The sequence below is a fragment of the Apis laboriosa genome, unplaced genomic scaffold, assembly GCF_014066325.1.
Source record: "Apis laboriosa isolate Shangri-la unplaced genomic scaffold, ASM1406632v1 scaffold112_cov148, whole genome shotgun sequence".
Taxonomy (NCBI): Eukaryota; Metazoa; Arthropoda; class Insecta; order Hymenoptera; family Apidae; genus Apis; species Apis laboriosa.
Window position 1 is genome coordinate 2,331,296 of NW_025220865.1, and position 21,127 is coordinate 2,352,422.

At 24.7% G+C, this 21,127-nt stretch overlaps 2 protein-coding genes and 1 long non-coding RNA gene across 6 annotated transcripts; 1 reads left to right on the forward strand and 2 right to left on the reverse strand.

The window, feature by feature from the left end:
* The first annotated feature begins 1,205 nt into the window (after positions 1-1,205).
* LOC122711426 lies at positions 1,206-12,952 on the forward strand. Of its 4 annotated transcripts, XM_043930224.1 has the most exons (5): positions 1,206-1,680; positions 2,029-2,200; positions 7,132-7,389; positions 10,114-10,459; positions 11,922-12,952. In XM_043930224.1, exons 3-5 carry the CDS (start codon positions 7,156-7,158, stop codon positions 12,284-12,286), a joined length of 945 nt encoding a protein of 314 aa, XP_043786159.1. In that variant the 5' UTR covers positions 1,206-1,680; positions 2,029-2,200; positions 7,132-7,155; the 3' UTR covers positions 12,287-12,952. The 4 variants fall into 4 exon arrangements, with proteins under 4 accessions (XP_043786159.1, XP_043786129.1, XP_043786150.1 ...); XM_043930194.1 differs by lacking the exon at positions 2,029-2,200 and having other exon boundaries at positions 1,206-1,703; XM_043930215.1 differs by lacking the exon at positions 2,029-2,200 and having other exon boundaries at positions 1,207-1,680.
* On the reverse strand, positions 5,512-8,008 carry LOC122711453. Its single transcript, XR_006346101.1, has 3 exons — positions 7,636-8,008; positions 6,230-6,419; positions 5,512-5,985 (listed from the first exon to the last, which is right to left on the reverse strand). It is a non-coding gene; the product is annotated as an uncharacterized LOC122711453 (long non-coding RNA).
* A 7-nt stretch (positions 12,953-12,959) lies between the features above and the next one.
* Positions 12,960-18,003, reverse strand: LOC122711417 (squamous cell carcinoma antigen recognized by T-cells 3-like). Its single transcript, XM_043930182.1, has 6 exons — positions 17,423-18,003; positions 17,140-17,321; positions 16,188-17,065; positions 15,485-16,109; positions 15,257-15,401; positions 12,960-13,412 (listed from the first exon to the last, which is right to left on the reverse strand). The coding sequence occupies exons 1-6, from the start codon at positions 17,886-17,888 to the stop codon at positions 12,970-12,972; spliced, it is 2,739 nt and encodes a 912-aa protein (XP_043786117.1). The 5' UTR covers positions 17,889-18,003; the 3' UTR covers positions 12,960-12,969.
* Positions 18,004-21,127: the final 3,124 nt, after the last annotated feature.

A 21,127-nucleotide genomic window follows, 5' to 3' on the forward strand; every position in this document is an offset into this window, starting at 1 on the left:
TATAGAAATAAAGTATATTTGATAAAACATTCAATAATTATTCAACATTATTATTAGTATTAGTATTAAATTAATTAATTTTATTTCATTTAAAATATAAAATCATAATATAAAAATTATATTCGATCAATTAACAAATTTTATTGTTTCTTTTTTCTTAAAAGAAAGAAAACTAATTATTTTAATCAAAATTTCTGTTTATTATTATATAAATTTTATATATTTTATATTATATAAAATTTGACAATTTATATACTTTTCAATATTATAGAATTTTTTTCATAGAAAATTTTAAATCAAACTTTAAATAAATCATAAATTATTCTTAAATTATTTATTATGAGAAAATATTTTAAAATTCATATAGAATATATAATATAGAATATTAATAATTTGTAATCAGTTTTTATTATTTTTCCTTTTTTATTGAGATATAAAGTGTTGAACTTCTTGAAATGAAATGATTTTCAATTTGATTCAATTTAATTTTTAATGATGAATTTTTATTCTTAATAATATTTATTCTTAATAATAAATATATTCTTAATAATAAATATAAAAGTATTTTCTTAATTTTGCATTTTTAAATTCTCCATAAAAGCATGAAATCCATAGTTTTATTCAAAGATCATATTCAAAGATAATTCTTTTTTTTTTAAATTAATATTTTTAAACTTGTGTCATTTTCAAAGCAAAAGTATGATTTCTATTTTATATATTTCGTGAACCGTATGCATCGTGTTAAGTAATACCCTCATATTTTCTCACAAAAATCCACTATACGAAATTCTTGATACATACTATGTAATCTATACCTATGCACATATCTAATACAGTTGCAAAAATAAGATTAAATATTTGATATATTTTATGTAATTCTATCTATTACGCATATATTATATTTATAAATATAATTTAATAATAATCTGAAAATAAATAAAAATTTACGAGAAATTTTTTTAAAAAAGAAAAAATAAGAATATTGAGATTTTGAAGTTTCAAATTTTTACAAAGTTTCGGATTGAAGTTTCGCGAATTTAATAAGATTCCATTCCATTTTTACTCAAAATAAGAAAAAATATCATATAATGCATAATAAAAAATTATAAATAAATTACCAAGAAAATATATCAAAAACTACTATCAGATATTTTTATAATCGATTGTACATACTTCGCTTCGGTTTCTTCTACTCGAAAACTTTTGCGATTTCAGAATTTTTATCAAAGAGATGTTGATCTCGGAAAAGCTGCTTTTCCTGTATAGATAAAAATGATTGGAGGACGCTATTGGCAGAGGGCAACATTTCATATGAAAATCTCGTAGTGTGACGCATCGAAGCGATTTGTGGTATGAATAACCGGGCAACCGGTTCGTTCTAATAACCTACTCCCACGAGGGTCTGTGCACGCTGAAAAGCAAAGTCGAGTTTAGTCGTCGGCTGACCGAAGTCGGGCCTGTACCGTGGGGCCTGGTACGCCGATGCTAGTGCCGTCTACTGTCCTCGCAGAGAAAGCTGGGCCTTCGTTCCTTTCGCGCACACGGTACGTGAATTGAGCAGACTTTTGACCCTGAATACCGGTTCGGTGTCGGGTTCCGGTTGTGCTGGATGTAATTGTCGGAGGGTTTTGTGCGGGGAGAAAGGATAGTTGGAAATATCGTATATGATTAGAGAATGAAGTATGTTGGAAATTGTTTAAATGGTAGATTGAGATTGTATTTTGAGAATTGTTTAATTTTTTAGATATATCGTTTTTAAGAATTTTAATTGATTGATTAAAAAATTTGAAATTTTTTTGATTGAATTATTTTTAAAGGAGATTTGTATATATTTATTTATATTATTATATGAAAAATTTTGTTGACTTGAATGAAATATTATTGTAATAGTATTTTGAAATATATTATCAATCTTGATAATATTAAATGATAATATAAAATGAAATAAGTGTTTGATAATATAATGTTTGAATAGAATAGAATGTTAATAAAATAATAAATGAGTATATTTCAATGATATTATTCTAGTGAGGAAAAGCTAGTGAAGTGTCGAGAATTAATGAGATAGGCTATGGATATGTATTAGTAGCACAGTGTATGAATAAAGTGCATGAAAATGAGATATTAAGTGTTACATTGAATCTAATACATTGAATCTATATTGTTATATTGGAATAATTGTTATATTGAAACTGTTTGGGTAAGACTGAACCATATGGATCAATATTATATCTAAATTTTCCTTCAATAGTATAACAAATATGTTGTATAATAAATAATTGCTAATAAAATTTATGCAAGGCATAGAAAATATTATGAAAATTATATTAGAAAATTAACTTATAACTTATAGATTATTCAAGTCAATAATTGATTAATTTTTTAGTTCTTTCATTTCAATTTTAAACATTATGATATTTACTTGGATATTATATTTGATCGTAATGCTTTACTGATGATAATTCGAGCATTTGTTGATTTTAGATACAAAAGTAGGGCGTTTATTTTCTTTCCGCATGGATTATCAAATAAATCATTAAATACATAAACCAAATTATTAAGATAATTTATATTTTCGTAAAATTATATATATCATAAAATTATTTCATGAAATTATGCGAAAATGAATTATACATGTGAGATTATATTTCATGAAAAATATCTGTCTTTGTATAAAATCATTAAATAACCTGAAATCATAAATCTTAATAAATTTTGTACTTCTTTCTTTTCATTCTCACAACACGAAATACAATGGATAAAAATAAAGAAAAAAGAAAGGAAGCAATTTTAACTCTTGCCTTAGCTCGTTGTTGACCTATATACCAGTTAACGTATTACTCCAATCTTATTAAACATTATCACTATTGTAAACCTGAATCAAGATCGAATTGCTTTATCGATCTATTAGAACCATTTAATATTGTCGTTATTTATGAAAAACAAATTTTTTCTTCTTTCTAACAAATGTTGTTTCCATTGCATATTTTTTTTTTATAATAATAGATAATTAATAATATTATAAGCTCAATATTGTAGCTCATTCGAACTCTGAAGAAACAAAATTTCATATTCATCAATCTAATAAAACAATTATATGCAACAATTACATCTACTTTATTCGCGAAGTTAAATACTAATTATTTCCAATATAATAATAATTATAATATAATTGTTAGAATAATAAATCACTACCTATAACATAAAACTTCTATCAATTTGATCACTAAACATCATTAAATTCTTTAAATAATTATATCTAATTAAATTCAATATAATTATAATTATAATAGTATATCGAAAAACTGCTATTAATTATTAAATACTATCTCTTCATTCATTAACAAATTTATACTTGCCTTCCTCTTCTTTCAACTATATCCTCCAATTACCAGCAAATATCTTCCATATTCCATGGATTACAGTTTTTTAAAGCAGATTTCGCTTCGCTGGCGAGCGATATTCGACTTTTTTTTATTATTTTCCTTTTTTTAATTAATCCTGATACGAAATTCCGAATTTCCGACGGAGGTGGTTAGACCACCGAGCTGCTTTACATTATCGATCCTTATCCCTCCTCTCTCTCTCTCTCACCTCAGCTATATAGAGACTTTGGCTTACTTGTTTTCCTTGGAACCTAGTTTGAACTACTAAATTTCCATTTTCACTCGACACGAAGTGAATTTTCGTCGTGCGATTCCTTCGTTCGTTCGCAGGTCGCGTCCGTTCAACCTGGTTCCGTGGCCACGATTTCGAATTTTCTCGAAGCGAGAGGAGAGATATCGTAGTTGTTCGGAAGCTTTTCATTAGATTTAATGTATTCCAGATCCGCTTCCTCTGGAAGTGAGCCGACAGCTTTTTCCTTCGTGTCTATGAAGGCTGAGAATTCGTGCTCTCTCATCCGATGCGCTGGAGACCGGTTGCATCCTCTCTCTCTTTCTGAGAGGGTTACCTACTTTCCGTATATTTGACACGTTAATGAGACCGCCATTGTGTTTTTGAGTTGTCGAAATAGGGATGAAGTATTTTTTTCGAAAGAAAATTTGTAAATTATATATTTGTCGATCTATTTTTATCTTCTTAGATCCAATTTTTTTGAAACAATGATGCTTCAATCAAATTTGAATTTTTTTACAGCTTTTTTGAATAATAGTATTTTTATTGAATTTTAATTTTAATTTATTAATTGATCCAGTTAGTTATAGTTATAGTTATAGATATATAAGTTTTCTATTTGTAATTATTTTATCTATCTAATGAGAAAAAACTCAATTGCATTTAATTATATGTATTTAATTAACTAGATAAAATTAATCTTTTTTATTATCAAAAAAACTATTTTTCTGCATCATTTTTTCTTTAATAATATAATATTCGTGATTCTTTAGCGAATTAGTTTCAATCGTGATACAATATTTATGCACAATGTCCATATTATTTCTGATAACGCATTTATAATAATAGTTTTGTAGCAACCGGTTTGCCAATTTCTCCTTTGTGATTGTAACTATGGTGTTCTCTACTAAGTTGGAATGTCCTCGTCCAGATCAGTTTCAAAGCTTTGTTAAAATTACATTTTTATACAATTGTTGTCCTGTTCCCTAGTTCTTTATCTACGTTATCATTATAATATTACTTTGATGTATTGTTTTCTCGTTAATGAAACATATAACGAGAATATTATACAATATGGCCGAATGTAACAACTATACATGTAAATTGTAACAAGATGAGATATAGCTGAAAGTGAAATCATAGAATTATAATTGTTTATCTAATACTTTGACTGACTATGAAATGAAACGTTATTTGAATATTATTTTTAAAAGGATTGTTTTATAAAATGGAATTTCATTTGTTACTCGTGTTTAAATATCCGTGTTCCTTTTGAAGAAATGGCATTGAGAAAACCTGCGTTTTTACCTTTATTATTATGCATTTGGAATGAATAGCGAATGAAACTTGGTAGAATAAGATAAATTTTATTTGAATTTTAATTCCAGAATCCAATTATTTTTTTCTTTTTAATAGAATCTTATTTAAACCTTAATTTTTGATCCAATTTTTTGAATAATGAATAATAATGAATAATCGAGTTTTAATAATTAATAATTTTCAAATTTGAATACTCTCATAATTTTTTTTTGCAGCAAAATAAATGAAAACAATAACAGAAAAATAAAATAAGTTATTTTTTTTATTTTATTTTAAATTTAAGTAAATATATATAATTATATATATAAACTTATTAGGATAAATATTTAGTTTATTTCAAAATTAAAGTTTTATTTTACTTCTGATAATTATGCAAATTAAAGTTTTATAATTTGAATAAAAATTCATTCTATTATTATGTTTATTATCTTTTATTTATATTTATTATTTATTATTTAATTTGTTCTCTCTCTTTCTCTGTACATATTTTGTTTTACACTTTCATAAATATTTATTTACTTTTTATCTTCATAAATATTTCATATTCAGTAAATAATGAAATTACATTTCATTTGAATAATTTAAATAAGCAGCATAAAAAGACTTATATTAATAAAAATTTATGAATTTTTAATTATTAAAAATTTGTTTATAAGCATTATTAAAAAAAAGAAACAAAAATGTATACGTGTAAAATATCTGTATAATTTTTGGGATAGAAATTCGTAATGATTTTGGAATGTACTCGGCCATTGATCTTATCCAGGTTTCCTCATCCTTTTCACATGAATCTTATGTGTTGTTCGTTATAAAGCGAGATCAATCAATCTTTGGTTGCTTTCTAATTGATTGACTTTGACATAAACGATTTGTTACGAATTTTTGCATCGAAATCGGCACGTTCGTCTCCTATCTCCTATTTTAAAATGAGGTTTACGATTTTCACTTTAAACCCGTTTTGCCAAACTTTGACACGTTTTCATTATGTCAAAAGCAAATAACATCCTCAATTGATATTTCATTGTCAATCATTATTTTTTTTTAATTTTTCTATAAAGTTACAAAGTTATTAGATTATAAAATTATATAGATAGATTAAATTAAAAAACAGCACAATTTAAAGAAACTTTTTCTTATAAATTTTATTACAGTTATTATGCACATATTGAATGTGAATTTTTCGAATTAGATTTTTGAATGAAATTTCAATTATTTTTATTTTCAAAGTTAATTTGTTAAATTCGTAATTATTTCTTCTAATAAAAATTCAGGCCGTTGAAAAGTTTCTAATTACCTGCTGTATATGTGCGAATGCTCTTTAACTTTTTTTTCAATAGTACTTCCAAGTTTTTTTAAGACTTACTTATATGCATAAATGAAAAATTACTTTTTACTGCATCCACTTATAAATGTTAATTATGCAAGTTTTAAATTCTATGAGGTTTCCTCGTTTCTTTTTTCTTTGAAGTTAATAACTAATTAACCTGAAAAGAGATGATTTCTTAAACACTTGACAAAGATTTGCAATTTAAGTTATGACTTATTAAAAAAGGATTTGTCTTTTATCACAAGTTTCAAGTTCTCTTAAGTTTTGTAATAAATGATTAATGAATTTAAGCACATCTTGATTTTTTTTATATTTATATTGAATTAAATGGTTTCAAAACATGTTTAATTATGAAAAAATTTTTATATATATTCTATTTATATATATATATATATATATAAATGTAACATGTAAATTATGCAACATAATCAGAATATATATACAAAATTAATGTTAAAATATAATGAATAATTTTTTAACAATATTATTTAATTCTAATGATAATGATTAAAGCAAAAAATTTGATTAATTTAATGAAATTCTTGATTATATTATTATATATTATTATATATTATTATTAATTATATTAATATGTATATATATATATATATATACATAAAATATAATAATTTTATTCATTGAATTTTTAATAAAAGATTATAAATTTTATTTAATTAAATTGTATTTTTTAGATTTGCATTGATATAAATTTTATTGGAATCAAATTATTCGATTTTATTTATTTTTAATTTTTATATACGATGTGCATTTTATTGATTTTTTTCAATCTACATATGAATTGATCTAAAAAGAAAAATTCCTAATTTAATAAAAGTGATAAGTAATAATGAAATGATATTAAATTTCAGAAGCCAAATTTCATCATAGTAAATATGCGTCTCCAGATTCTTAGTTTGATATTTTTTGCAAGTGTAATACTCGTGAGGCAAATTTCAGCCCATGGAAGATTGATAGAACCACCATCAAGAGCTTCAATGTGGAGATATGGTTTCGATACTCCTCACGATTACAATGATCACGAATGCTATTGCGGAGGATTTACTAGGCAATGGCAACGAAATAAGGGAAAGTGTGGCATATGCGGCGATGCTTGGGATGCATCAACGGTAAGATATGAATTTTTTATAAAATTGCTTAGTTTATTGTGAATACACGATGATTGCATTAGTGGAAAAGAAGGAAAGGATATTTCTTTCTATTAAGATTTTATAATAAATTACATATTGCACAAATATTTTTTGTTGAATAATATTTAATTTTTCAAGAAATATTAGCACAATATCTATATTTGAATTCTATTTCATTATCATGTATAATTCAAACAGATAAAAATAAATAAAAATTATACGAACCAAATGCAACAAGATTTGTAGGTTAAACCAATAAATAATTTTAAAGTTTCATAAAAATTTGTATCTGTCAGTTATTTTCCTTTATAGATTCGTGAATACAAATTTTGAAATCATTGTATACTTTTATATAAAAACAAATTTCGATTAAACGTCTTATTTTTTAAATAGCAGTTATCATTTTGTCCATTTAATATTGAAATTTCCGAATTAGAATTCGTTTAACGGGATTCTTTCAGAAATTCTTAACTCGTACACAATCTTGGATGTAACTGTATTAAATTTAAAGCATTTCAAATATACTTATAAGGAATTATTGTGAGAAATTGAGAGAACAAATCATTCAATTAATAATAACTATAAAATGATGTTTAACGACGCGAGCGACGTTAGAAACTATTCGAAAAAATGGCTACTAAGAGATCGATCTGTTATAATCGATATTGCACGCCGTCTATCAATTTCATGTATCATTCAAACTTATTTGCCATATTAAATTTTGTTTCGATGTAGTAACGATAAAAAATGAAAGAAGATATGATTTATTAGAAGATAAGAATTTAAGTAATTTAAATTTTTCTTCTCTTTTTTTTTAAAATTGAAAGAATTTAGTTTTGAATTTTATTTTAGTTTAAATTATCCTTATATGTTTTATATAAATCCTGTTTTACGAACAGATAAAATTATATTTGAGCAAAATAAATTTATTTAATATTTTGTCGCAATATTTAATGATATCTATTTTTTATTTTGCTTAAACTTCATAATAAAGAATTTTAGCTAAATATATATGGGATAGGTTATATGTAGTCACGTAACTGGACATGCTTCTTTCTTTTACAAACAAAAAAAAAAAGAAGGCAGAGAGTGGCAGAAGAAAAGTTGAAAGGTTTAAAGAATTTTTCTGAGTGAGTTTTCTCTCTCTTTTTTTACAAATGTAATCGTGCATCATCAATCTCGTGATTATATATTAAACAAATTTTACACTATTAAACAAAAATATACATAAACACTATTTCAAATAATAAATAAAAAGATAAAAAAGAAAGGAAAATTAAATAAAAAGAAAAAACTACGTCAAACAAAATGCATTTCATTGTGAAGTTTGTGTAATTATCTCCTAGCAATGTTCTTGTAACACAGAATAAATTACTATTTGCAATTTTCCAGTCTGTTGAACGAACATAACCCTGCTACAACAATACTACGTATTTCAACACCTCTCTTAAAAATATATCTTGCAAAATACAGAATTTAAATCATCAAATAGAAGAATAAAAGAAAAAATAAGAAATAAGATTCGGTAAAAATTACCGAAGATGAATAGAAGATGAAATGTTTTCAAAGTATTTGTTTAATGCTATTTTAATTAATATTAAATATTCAATAGTTTGAATTGTTTTTGATAATTTATGAAATTATATCACAGTAAAATTTTTTAGATTTTATAAATGTAACTTTTTTATTTTGTATTCTACAATTCTTCGATTTTCAGTTAAAAAATTTGACAAATTTGACGATTAAACAATCGAAATATAAAAATCAAACTAAAGATTAAAAATTTCTTTTTCATAATATTATATTATAAGAAAATAAAAGAATTCAATATAAAATAAAACAATTATGTGGCACAGTTAAAATAAAAGATAATTCTATTTTTTTTCTTGATCCTTCGAAGCTCATTCGAATTTTCAACCAATTTATCATTCGATAAAAAGCTATTTCCCTTCGATTGTACCAATTAATTGTATCAATTTTCACGATTTACTTCTTCAATTTTCTATTTCTATTTAATTATTGAAACGAATTTTACGATCATTTTTCTAACAAATAAACAGATATCATAACTTTTCAAAGTTAGATTTGATAACGTGTTATGTGCACTATTTATATTTCACATATAAAATTTCTTCTGCGATTTATAATCTTCAATTTGAAATTCAAACTTCAAGATCTGAAAGTAAAGTAGGAAACTTCAATCTTCTTGTGAACTTTTATTCTATATAGAGAAATACTGTCCACGTTTTATTTATTCTATTGAAAGATTCTATAAATGTAATTAATTCTGTTTTCACATTAATTGTATGAAATAGAATGTAATTTTTACTTGAAGCTAAGAATAAAATTACATATTTTTTTATAATCTTACAATTAAATTAATTAGAAAAAATCCTCACAGGTGTTGAAATGCAATTTTTCAAAAGACATTAGATATCAAAGTATACCTTATGCTCTTATATCCTATTTATAAAACAATTTTGACATATTTTTAAATATTACATGTTCATATAAATTCTTATATCATTTATAAAATTCAAATAAATTACAAAATCTATGATTATTAAAATAATATGGAAATAAAAAAGAATTAACAGCAATTTAAATTCCAGAATATATACTGATCAAAAATTACAAGTATCAACTTCATTTAAAAAAAAAAAATTATACAAAAGTAAATACAAATTTCAATTTCATTTACAGCCTCGTCTGCACGAGACAGGTGGCAAATACGGAAATGGTGTGATAGTGAGAAAGTATCGAACAGGTTCGGTGATACCGGTCCGTGTGGAACTCACAGCGAATCACCACGGTTACTTCGAGTTCCGTACATGTGCGATGACCTACAAGGACAAGGAAGTCGACCAGAATTGCTTGGACCAACATCTACTTCAGTCGAAGAATGGATCGATCAGATATTATCCCGGCCCAGGAAACAAGATCTTCGAGGCTTTCTACAAATTGCCGGACGATCTGACTTGCGCCCAATGCGTTTTTCAATGGAGATACGTGGCTGGAAATAATTGGGGCGACTGTGGAAACGGAACAGGTATTATGAGCCGTTTTCATCGTTTTGCTTTCCCTCCCCTTTTCTCAGTGCTCTCTCTTTTCTCGGTGACATTGTGCACATGAAATTTGAGGATCGTTTTCTCATTCGAGGCAGATATCACTTTCCTCCGATTCTTTGGATAAAAAGAAGTTGGAGATTTTTCTCAATGGCGAATGAAAATTTCTGTTCCATTTAATTCCGAGACGAATGTTGGCCCGTATTTTGTTCCAACCGAATGGAGAGACACCATTTTGCAACAAAAGCAAAAATGGATTTTCACATCGTAGGCATCAAGGTGGTTGTTGTTGCGGAGATGTTGTTGAAGCTGGGTGCATAGAGATTGAATTTCAGGGATATTGGAAAAAGTTGATAGAATGAAGCGTTTGTTCGAAAGGGTGAAGTCGATTAAAGCCGCTGATTGCATCGGGGGTAAAGTACAGCGGTAATTCAGTTTGCTTCTCTCTTCGATTTTTGATATGGAATTTTTAGGTCGTTTTTTTTCTGATTAAATGTTTGGTTTTATGTTTCTTTTTTTAATAGTGAAGTGATTAGTACCTAAGATTTTGATTTTTTGATTTTTTTTTGAAGATGGATTTCAAAATTAATATTAAAATTTAAAATTAATTCTTACTAATTTTTAATGACTCTTTTTTGTAATTTCATTGCTTAATATCTTTTTCTTCATTTTATCAGAATTTTTAATTTCATTTGTATTTTTATTTTGTATGTTTCTTATCGATTTGTGTATGCATCGTCCAAAAATTTTATTACTGAAAAAAATAGTTGACATAAGAATTAATATAGATAAAATGAATTAAATTTTGTAGAAAAATAATTCTTATTACATAATTAAAATATTATTAGTATGCTTCAATGGAAGCATAAATGTAAAGTTTTTAATTTTTTATGTAATAAATATTACATAATTAATAGTGGCATTGAATAGTTGCTTCATATTCATTAGTATTCGATGAAGTTTATCCTTAAGCAATCTCTTTATTATTTTCAGATCTCATATACAAACATTTATTTCAAAATTATTCATCATAATACTTCTATTTTTACATGTTTTAAATATTATTTTACATGTACAGTGCTTCCAGTATAATTTATGAATTTTTTTTCTCGAAGTGCAATATAATGCAATATAAACTAAAAAAAAAAAAAAAAAATAACTGAAAAATTATTTTCATTTATTGATATATTTATAATATATTAATAAATAATTTTTAAAGATTAATATGTAAATCAATTACTACATATATATTATTATAAAATTATTATATAAAGTAAATTATAAAAAATGAGATTTATCAAATTCAGTTTGCAAAGAAATAAAAATAAAAAAAAAAGAAGGAAAAAATGCTTATAATTACAAATAAAATAATTTACCTTATTTTTAAAAATTAATCAATAAATTTCATAACACAAAATTATAAATTGTACTTCTTTAACAATATAGGAGCTGTAGGTTGCGGTCCTCAAGAAGAATTTCGTGCTTGCGCTGATATTACCATCGGGGATGACGTGGAACCCCTTTCACCTGCAGAGCCACCAATTCCGAAATCGGTTCCAGGAGAAAAATCGCCAACAGAGCCAACATTGGTGCCAGAACCGAGTGGATCATATTGGTTATTCAGTGTTATTATCGCTGGTACGTGCCTGTTGGTTGTACTGGCGGCTATGGCATTGCTTTATGCATATTACTATCACTCTGGCCGAGCCAAAAAATGGCTTATGGCGAGGAGATTGACACCTGAAAGTCCACCTGTCGCTCCACCGAGGCATAAAAAACACAACACGTCCAATGCACCATTGCAGCTATAGAAGGATATTTGTACTTGATAGTAAGGTGACCAAATATGCACAAAGAAAAGTAAAAAGAATTGTATAATTCTGTAATAATTTCTGTAAATGTTGCTTTGACATTATTTTACAATATCTTTTAACAATAATAGGTCATGTGTGTATATGTAATATATGTATACATAAAAAAAGAATTTTTTCTCATTAAGATAAGAGAAAAATGGTCACCCTGATTTATTTCTACTTGCAATGCAACTTCCTTTGTTCATTTTCTTTTTTATATGTATTCAGAATATTTTATATGTATTCAGAATATTGTATTATATTCAGAATATTTTTCTATCGTGCGTGTCTGTGCGAAAAAGTATACATATATCTTCGTGTCATTGTAATGTATGCGTGATGGGAAAATTGTTCTCGTTTTATAGTTAGAGTAACATCGCTCACCTTGCACACATTCATCTTGTATATATAAACTTTCTTACATTAAACATATTTATTTTCTAAGAATTTATGATTCTTAGTTTTATTCCCTTCATTTTTTTCTTTTCTTTTTAAATAAATTCTTAAATCTCTGAAAGAGATTTTGTTCATTATATAGTACTTTAAGAAATATCTAATTGAAAATTTTTCTCATATATACATATATTAAAGCACATTCGAAAAAAAACAAGGATTTAAGAAATTAGCGACGTTATAGTAAATTACTTTTTATTCAGTAACATATTTCTAAAATCTTGATTATTCATTTTTGGAGCAACACCATTTCCAGGCACATTTGCACTGCCATTAGTAGCAGCGGTTTTGACAGTACGAGGTACCATAGATAATAATGTTTTGGGCATACCAAATGTAGTTCTGCTTACTATAGAACCACCTAGAGATTTAACTAAGAGCGGTTCTTCAGTCGCTGGTACTTTCTTGCGTTCAGGTGGTTGGCTTATGGCTACACTAATTACTTTGTCGGCAATTTTCATTCCATCAGTAGCCAGAAGTGCCTTCGCGGCACTATTCTCGTCCTTAAATTCGATGTAAGCCAACCCTTTAGAATGACCATTACGGTAAGTAACTATGCGGACTTCCTTTAATGCTCCATGAACTTTGAAAATTTCTTCGAGCTCTTCTTTTGTTGTTGATACCGGAAGTCCTAGTCATTTCATAAAAATAAATATTTTTTCTTTTAATTTACGATTTTTAATTTAACTCTCAGTTGGTATAATAATAATATAATTGATATCCCAGAGTTATTTATAATCTATAGAAATATTGTACAAGTAATGGTAAGTATTTTTAATGTATTTACCATTATGGAATATATGTATACAAAGAAGGAGCGTGAACTTTTTTAATAAAAATTTTAATATTATTTTTAATTATAAATAAAATTATAAAACAAATAAAAAATAGAATATATCATATCATTCATTAATTATAAAAAATAATGTACAAATATAATTCTTGCATATAAATAAGAACGATAAAATATGAGAATGAATAAAAAAAAATAAACTACATTTTTATTAATAGATATCACTTTGGTTTGTAACAAAAAACTCTGATATGATTATAACAATAATATCAAAAAACTTCGTATAATTCTTTGAAACTTTCGATACAAGTGAAACAATAAATCTGTTGCAATGAATGTTGTTTGCAAACTGTTTTTTTACATTTCATACAGTATGTAGAATGTTTTCTGTCAAGCTTGCTAGGGCAATCTTTGCAGCGTCGTCTTTTTCGTCGAACAGCCTCTTCGTTTATCGGATTATCTGTAATTTTTATTAATTCTCTAATTTTTTAACGAATTTCTTGTGTTACACGATTATATTACAACAATTGTTTCACATATCATTCTTGATTATTATAATTTTCAATTTTTCTATAAAAAATTTTTTTTATTTTATATTTGTATCACATATAATTTCTAAAATTATTAATGATCATTCAGTTATGAAGTAAAAGTTTATTTTTAAAGAAATTCATGGAATTAATATATATATCCCCATTCTTTTTTTTCCTTTTCTTATTTCATTAAATCATAATATATTAAATAAGAATAAGAATTTGTTTAATGGCACAATAAGATGGAAATAAATGATGCTCGATAGTATTTGTAACTTAATAAAGAATGAGTATCTCCATTTTTTGATTTGAAGAAATTATTTAAATAAAGCAAATTAAAAAATGCTTTCATTTCTACTTCATGTGTGATCCATGAATTTTTAATAAATTTCTGTATTTAATATTCATTTATTCAATGATCTTAAAATTTTATCAATTACAAAAAATTACTCAATCTAGATAATATATCTCCACAATATTTCGATGCAAAGTTTTTAACTTGAAAGAAGTTTCTTGGATCATTTAAAATAATTATAGATATAAAAATATCTTATTTATATTTGAAATTTTTTCGTGTTCAAGTATTATTCAATTTTGTCTTAATAATATGATTAAAATATTCATTCTGTATTTCAACATCTGTTCTTTTTTATGTTTTATTCATTTTCCAATCAATTTCATTGATTGAAATATTTTAAATATCATTTACTTTTCAGAAAACAAATATAATTTGTTGTATCGAATATGATCCATTTGACTGAAATGTATAACTGGTTTAGAAAATATAATGAAATCATATAAGTATATATTAGTTTTGCAAAATATTACAATTTTCATATTGCTGATTTACGAGATTTTAAAGATAAATGGTTTTAATTAATATTTATTATTATTTGCAATAATTAAGATCCCTCTCTTTTAATTGATTATAATTACCCCAAATATTATAATATCCCATAAAAATAATTAATATTTGTAATTAATATTTCAACTTAAATATAATATTTGTATATAAAAGAATATAAAAAAATAAACGCGAATACATTATTTAGCAATTAAGAAATAAATGATTGAAATGTTGCGAATTTTTGTGAATTTTTTATGATTTAAGAATACCAACTGAGAGTTAAACATTAAATAATTACATACCTTTAACAAAAAGCTTGTTTTTTTCAAGAGAACAGCTATATTTAAATCCAGATCCTCGTGTTCTATTTGGGTCGCATTTTGAAACAAACATTGGCCGCCCTCTTATAGGAGTTCTATCCAACTGTAAAGCTTTATCAATTGCTTCCTATAAAAATATTTTCTTAATTACATTATTATTTATATAAATTAATCATAATTTCTAATTAAAAGAAAAAAAGTAATTCGTACTATGTTACTGAGTTGCACATAACAATATCCTTTACTACGTCCTTTATAATCTCGTATCATTTTAAACATTGTAATTGGTCCTGCTGATTGTAAAGCATTTCTAACTTCTTCTTCGCTTGCTGTGTAGTCTAAATTACTTATAAAAACTGTACTTTTATCATCCATTTCATGCATATTATCTATCTCCATTTGTTCATTTTCTGACATTTTGAAACCAGGCGGAGGCGCAGTTTTTAATTTTTGTTCTTCAGAATCAGTACTTTTTTCGAGATTTAAACGACTTTCTCTAATTTTTGGTTTTATTTGCATTTCAACTTTTGTAATTTTTGTTGGAGAAGATCCTAAATTTTTCCATTTACCGGTTTCGTCTTGTTTTCTTTTAAAAGTTTTTTTGTTTTGTAATGGTGATAGTTCATGATTGGACATTTGTTGCATTTTCTGTCTTTCTTCAGCAACTTTATCTAATTTTTCTTTTGTTCGTATTTCACATATTTCCATTTGTTCTAATGTTCCTTCATCTCGTTCAAAATCTATCCAAGAATTTGCTATGCTTTCTGGCCAATCTTTTACCATGGTCAAAGCTTTTTGGAATAATTTCCTCAAATGTTTTGTATCTCCATAACATCTAAACGAAAAAAAAAAAAGATCATTTAAAAAACATTATATTATAAATTATTATACTAAAAATAATATAGAAAATTACCTTTCTAATGAAATATATTCCAACCAATAAGATGCTGTTCCGGAATGTCCTTGTGACAAAATATCAGCCCATAATGACCTAGTTTTTTCCATGTTATTAGCATGTATAGCTTCAGTTCTTGCCCAATATTGTAATATAATACAATTAGGATCTCCTTCTAAGCCAAATGATTTTGCCAAATGTTCACAAGCTCTATTAAAAGTATTACGTAGTATTTCTAATTGTTTTCCTTCGTCTGTAGAATAGCGATCGATTTTTCGTCGTAAATATTCCAAATAAGTTATCCATAAATTTCGATAATCTTCCGCAGTAGAAAATCCAGCTGCTAAAGCATTTTCTAATAAAGTTTGAACTTCTAATACCGATTTGTTCCATTTTTCATATGATCTTATCCATTTTTGCCATATTTTTGCACACCAGGGAACATTTCTTAAAGCTCTTTGATATACTTGATCTAAAACTGATTCAATTTTAATATTTTCTTCTAAATACTTAAGGTAGTCAAGCCAAATTGACATTTCCAAACTAAGATCAGTGATTGCTCTTTCATACAAAACTGTAATTCTTCCAGGATCACCATTACGTTGTTCGTATGATAAATATATTTTGTATGAATCTAATAGTTCATTTTCTGTTTGTGCAGAAACAATTTTTTCTTCATAAGGTAAACGAAGATTAAGCTTTGAAAGAGCTCGATTATACCCTCCAATAATAATTTTATCATCAATAACAGCTTCTGTACCATCTCCATGACGCCAAGCTTCATATTCTTCATATGTTTTTTCCATATCTAAAAGAGGACAAGCTAATTGTCTTTTGAATAAGTTACCAATACGTTCTAATTGCTCTTTCCTTTCAGCTTGATTTGAAGGATCAATCTAAATATATGAAATCTTGATATAAGAAATCATTAATAACTTAAAATTATTTTATCTCTTCATTCTGTACTTACCAGAGCATATAATACAGCTTCAAACTCTCTAAATGCTTCCCATATTATTGCACCTTTAATAGTATGTAATCCAACATCTGTTAATGCTCTTTCAAAGAGATGTCTAACATTTTTTGCTGCATCTTTTTCAGTACCCATATTACCAATACTAAATTGTAAATATTCTAACCATACTTCTACAGCTACAACAATCAATTTAATACATAATATATTCATCAATCATTTATAAAATACAGATGATATTATTATACATATTATTATACATTAAAAGTAAAAAGCATACCAAGATAATCTTTTACAGCTCGCTCACATAATTTTACTACTTCAGCTTTCTGTTCTATGGTAGTTGCTAATTTAATTTCGTCACGCATCCAAGATAACCAGAGATCAGGGCTCAAGGGATACTTTGAACTCATATCTTCTCTGGCAGCGCGTAATCGTTCTAATTCACCCATTTTTTGTAATTTGTTAATAAGGGCTACATGACTCGCATAATCATATGGATTGTGAGCAAGAGAAGTTTCTAAAATTTTAACTTCTGCTTCGTCAGCATCTTCTTCATCATCATCATCATCATCATCATCATCATCATCATCATCATTATCTTTATCTTGTTCTTCATCAAACTCATCATCCTTAATTTCTTCAGTTTCATTTTTAATTATTTCTGATTCGATCTTTCTGTTCACCGAATTTTCATGCAAATTTTTATCGTTACTTTCATCGCTTCCTAATTCCATTTCTTCCATTTTATTTTATAATAAATTCTGCGTTAGGTTACAAATTTTAATATATTGTTATATATAATAATTATATATAATAATAGTATTTATAAAAATCAAGAAAATACAGTGCACTTAACAGTAGTAAACAGTTTTTACACGTTATAGGTTATATTTAAATGTTATTAGTGCATATTTTGCTAAAAATCTGACAGATGTCGTTACTACGCATGCGTATTAAAAATTATGTTTTAATTCAAATTAATCGTGCATACGTTAAAAACATAGTATTAAAATACAATAACAGATAAATAATAAAATTATTATTATATAAAATAATTTTTTTTCAATACTTTTAATTTATTTTTTATTAATTTATTATCAAGATTGAATTTATATGAAATTATCTATCTATTTCTTTAATTTTTAATTAGGCTATACACGAATGACTAATTGTAAGCAATTCGTTTACAATTATAGATCCAAACATAAATTTGTCATTGAAATATCGAAATCGTGTATTACTTTTTTCTTTTCAGTTATTTGAGTGGTTTTCATAAAAATTAAAATCTTATTAATGAATTTTTCATTAATCGTAACATATGACAATGTAATGTGAATATTCATATTTGAAGAATTTACAATATTATCTCAGGAACCGAGGAAAAGGGTCATAAGAAAGTTCGGAAAAAACGGAAGTTCATCAAATGTTCCAAGAATCGCTTGAATCATTGTAAACAGATACCATTGAAATATATTCATAAATATAATGCGAATCCATGGGTGAGTATATATATTCATATATTTGTATGAAAAATATTTTTTGCCGACGATATTTATTTTGCGTTTAATTCTGTAGATCCATCCATTAAAAAGTGTTCACTTCGCATGAAATAATTGCCTTTCATTTGAAACAAACGTTATTCAAATGTTTTTAAAAAAATTAGTGATAAATACGATAGAGTGAGTATCCTAGAATTATTTTTTTTTATTTTGAAAAATAGAAAATATTTGAATAGAAATAAAGAAAAATTATTATCCTTTTGATTATCTATTGAAAGAAAAATTTTAACCTTATTTGTGTTTATGTATGTATGTAAATGTGTTTTATTATATATATAAATATATATTTATAAATCAGGTATTATAAATTATGCAAAAATTTTCTTAATTTCAATGTTATTGTAATAAATGCTATTATTTCTTTATTATTTTGAGAGTTTGCTAAGTAAATTTTTCAATTATAATAAAATAATAAAATAAAATTATGTATAATACTTTTTAAAGAACTTAATAATTCATACTAAATAATTCTTTTTAAGAAATAACAAATGTCAATTATATACGAGTATTAAAACATTGCATTTTTTTCAGATAATGTAATGCAATTGTTGTTTTACCAGTGAATTAAATCTGACGTGCAAAGAATTTAAAAATAAATCGATTACAATATCATAAGAATCGCATGTTAAAATATTAGAAGGAAGTCTTACCTATTGATGTATACGTGTATGTATACGTGTTTCGAGTACAAAGAATTTTTGATATTTTTTATTCTTGATTTCATTGATTCAAATTTTATATATGAATGATATAATATAAACAATATTTTTTATAACACAAAAAAAGCATTACTTGCTGAAAATTAAAAAATTATTTAAATTATTAGAAAAGATCTCTAATCTAAATCTCTGATCTTGTATAAATTTAATATTTTAATAATTAAATTATTACTATTAATTTTCATTACCAAATTTCTTAAACTATTATTCAACAAATAATAATGATAATTGATGTAATAAGAATTCATATTTACAAAAAAGAAATATTTTTCTTAAATTTCAAAATTTATATCTCTTATATCTTATATCTCTTAATAAAAAAGTTATAATATTTTCTTTTATGTAATAATAAATTTATATTCATTTTAGTAATTTAACTTAGTATACTAATGAAAAGTGAAATTATACGAAAAGCACAGAAACATTGTTAATGTTTTCCTTATTTAACTTAGTGATCTAGTCTATAATTTTCATATAACCTAGGAATACCCGATGTATTTAGCAATAATAACAAAAGAAATTTTTATGATTTATTATACAATATAATGATTTTATTTATTTTTATATATTTCTTGTGAAATATAAATTGTTATAAATATTGTTATTCATATATAAGTTATGAACATAAGAGTTAAATTATAAACATAATTAGCAGAATTATTAATTATTAATATTTTTTATTAGCTAATATTAAATAAAGTAACTTAAGTAAAGAAATTTATAATTTAGTTTAGTTTAGTTTATTTTGTAAATTATATGATATGGAAAGAATTGTTTCAGTAATTTCCAGAGATAATTATATTGTACATAGTCAATAATATTAGATATTAACAATTAAAATTATATGTTAACTGTCATTTTTCCATAAATAATATATGTATAATCCTTTGTAATACTAAATAATGTTCTATTAAATATATTCATAAATTTTGGAGTAGTGATACATATTGTTGAAATACTACAATTTTTTTGTGCAATCATTAATTATGTGATATTGATATTTTCTTTCTAATGATAATTTTGTTTTTAGTACTATTTAATGTTAAAAATATTAATAATATAAGTCCATATTAAATTCTAAATTTGTATTTTGTTATTTGTAAATATTTAATTAAATTGTAAATTAATGCGCTAAAAAATTATAGTATAAATAATTATTGTATTTGAGATAGCTTAATTATATTTTACTAAAATAAAAGAATGCTTTTGAAAATTATTTTTTATTTTTTGTTTGTATTGACTCATACAAATATTAAAATTAAAAAGAATTGTAAAAGTTGCCAAAATATGATTGTAAATGATCAAGTTGCATTTTCCATTAAATAATATTTTAATAAATAATATTCTTTAAATAATAATATTTTTTAAAATATTTTTGTAAAATATAAATTCCTAAGGATAAAAACGAAAGACAGTATTTCGTTTATCAATTTTTTTCGATCGAGAGAAAAAAAAATATAGAGAAAAGAGAAAGAATATGTAGAATGCAATTTGGAAATGAAGAGTAAAGCAAATCTAGAATTTTCGAATGCAAATACAACATTCGGAAACCACTCATATATTTATGAAGAAACGAAAATACATTCAAGAGAAAACGAAAAAATTTTAACAAAAAAAACATCTACAATACTTTCAATTGCTAAATTGTAAAATTGTTAAAATTATTAAAAAAAAATCTAACTAGTTTAATAAGATATTATTAAT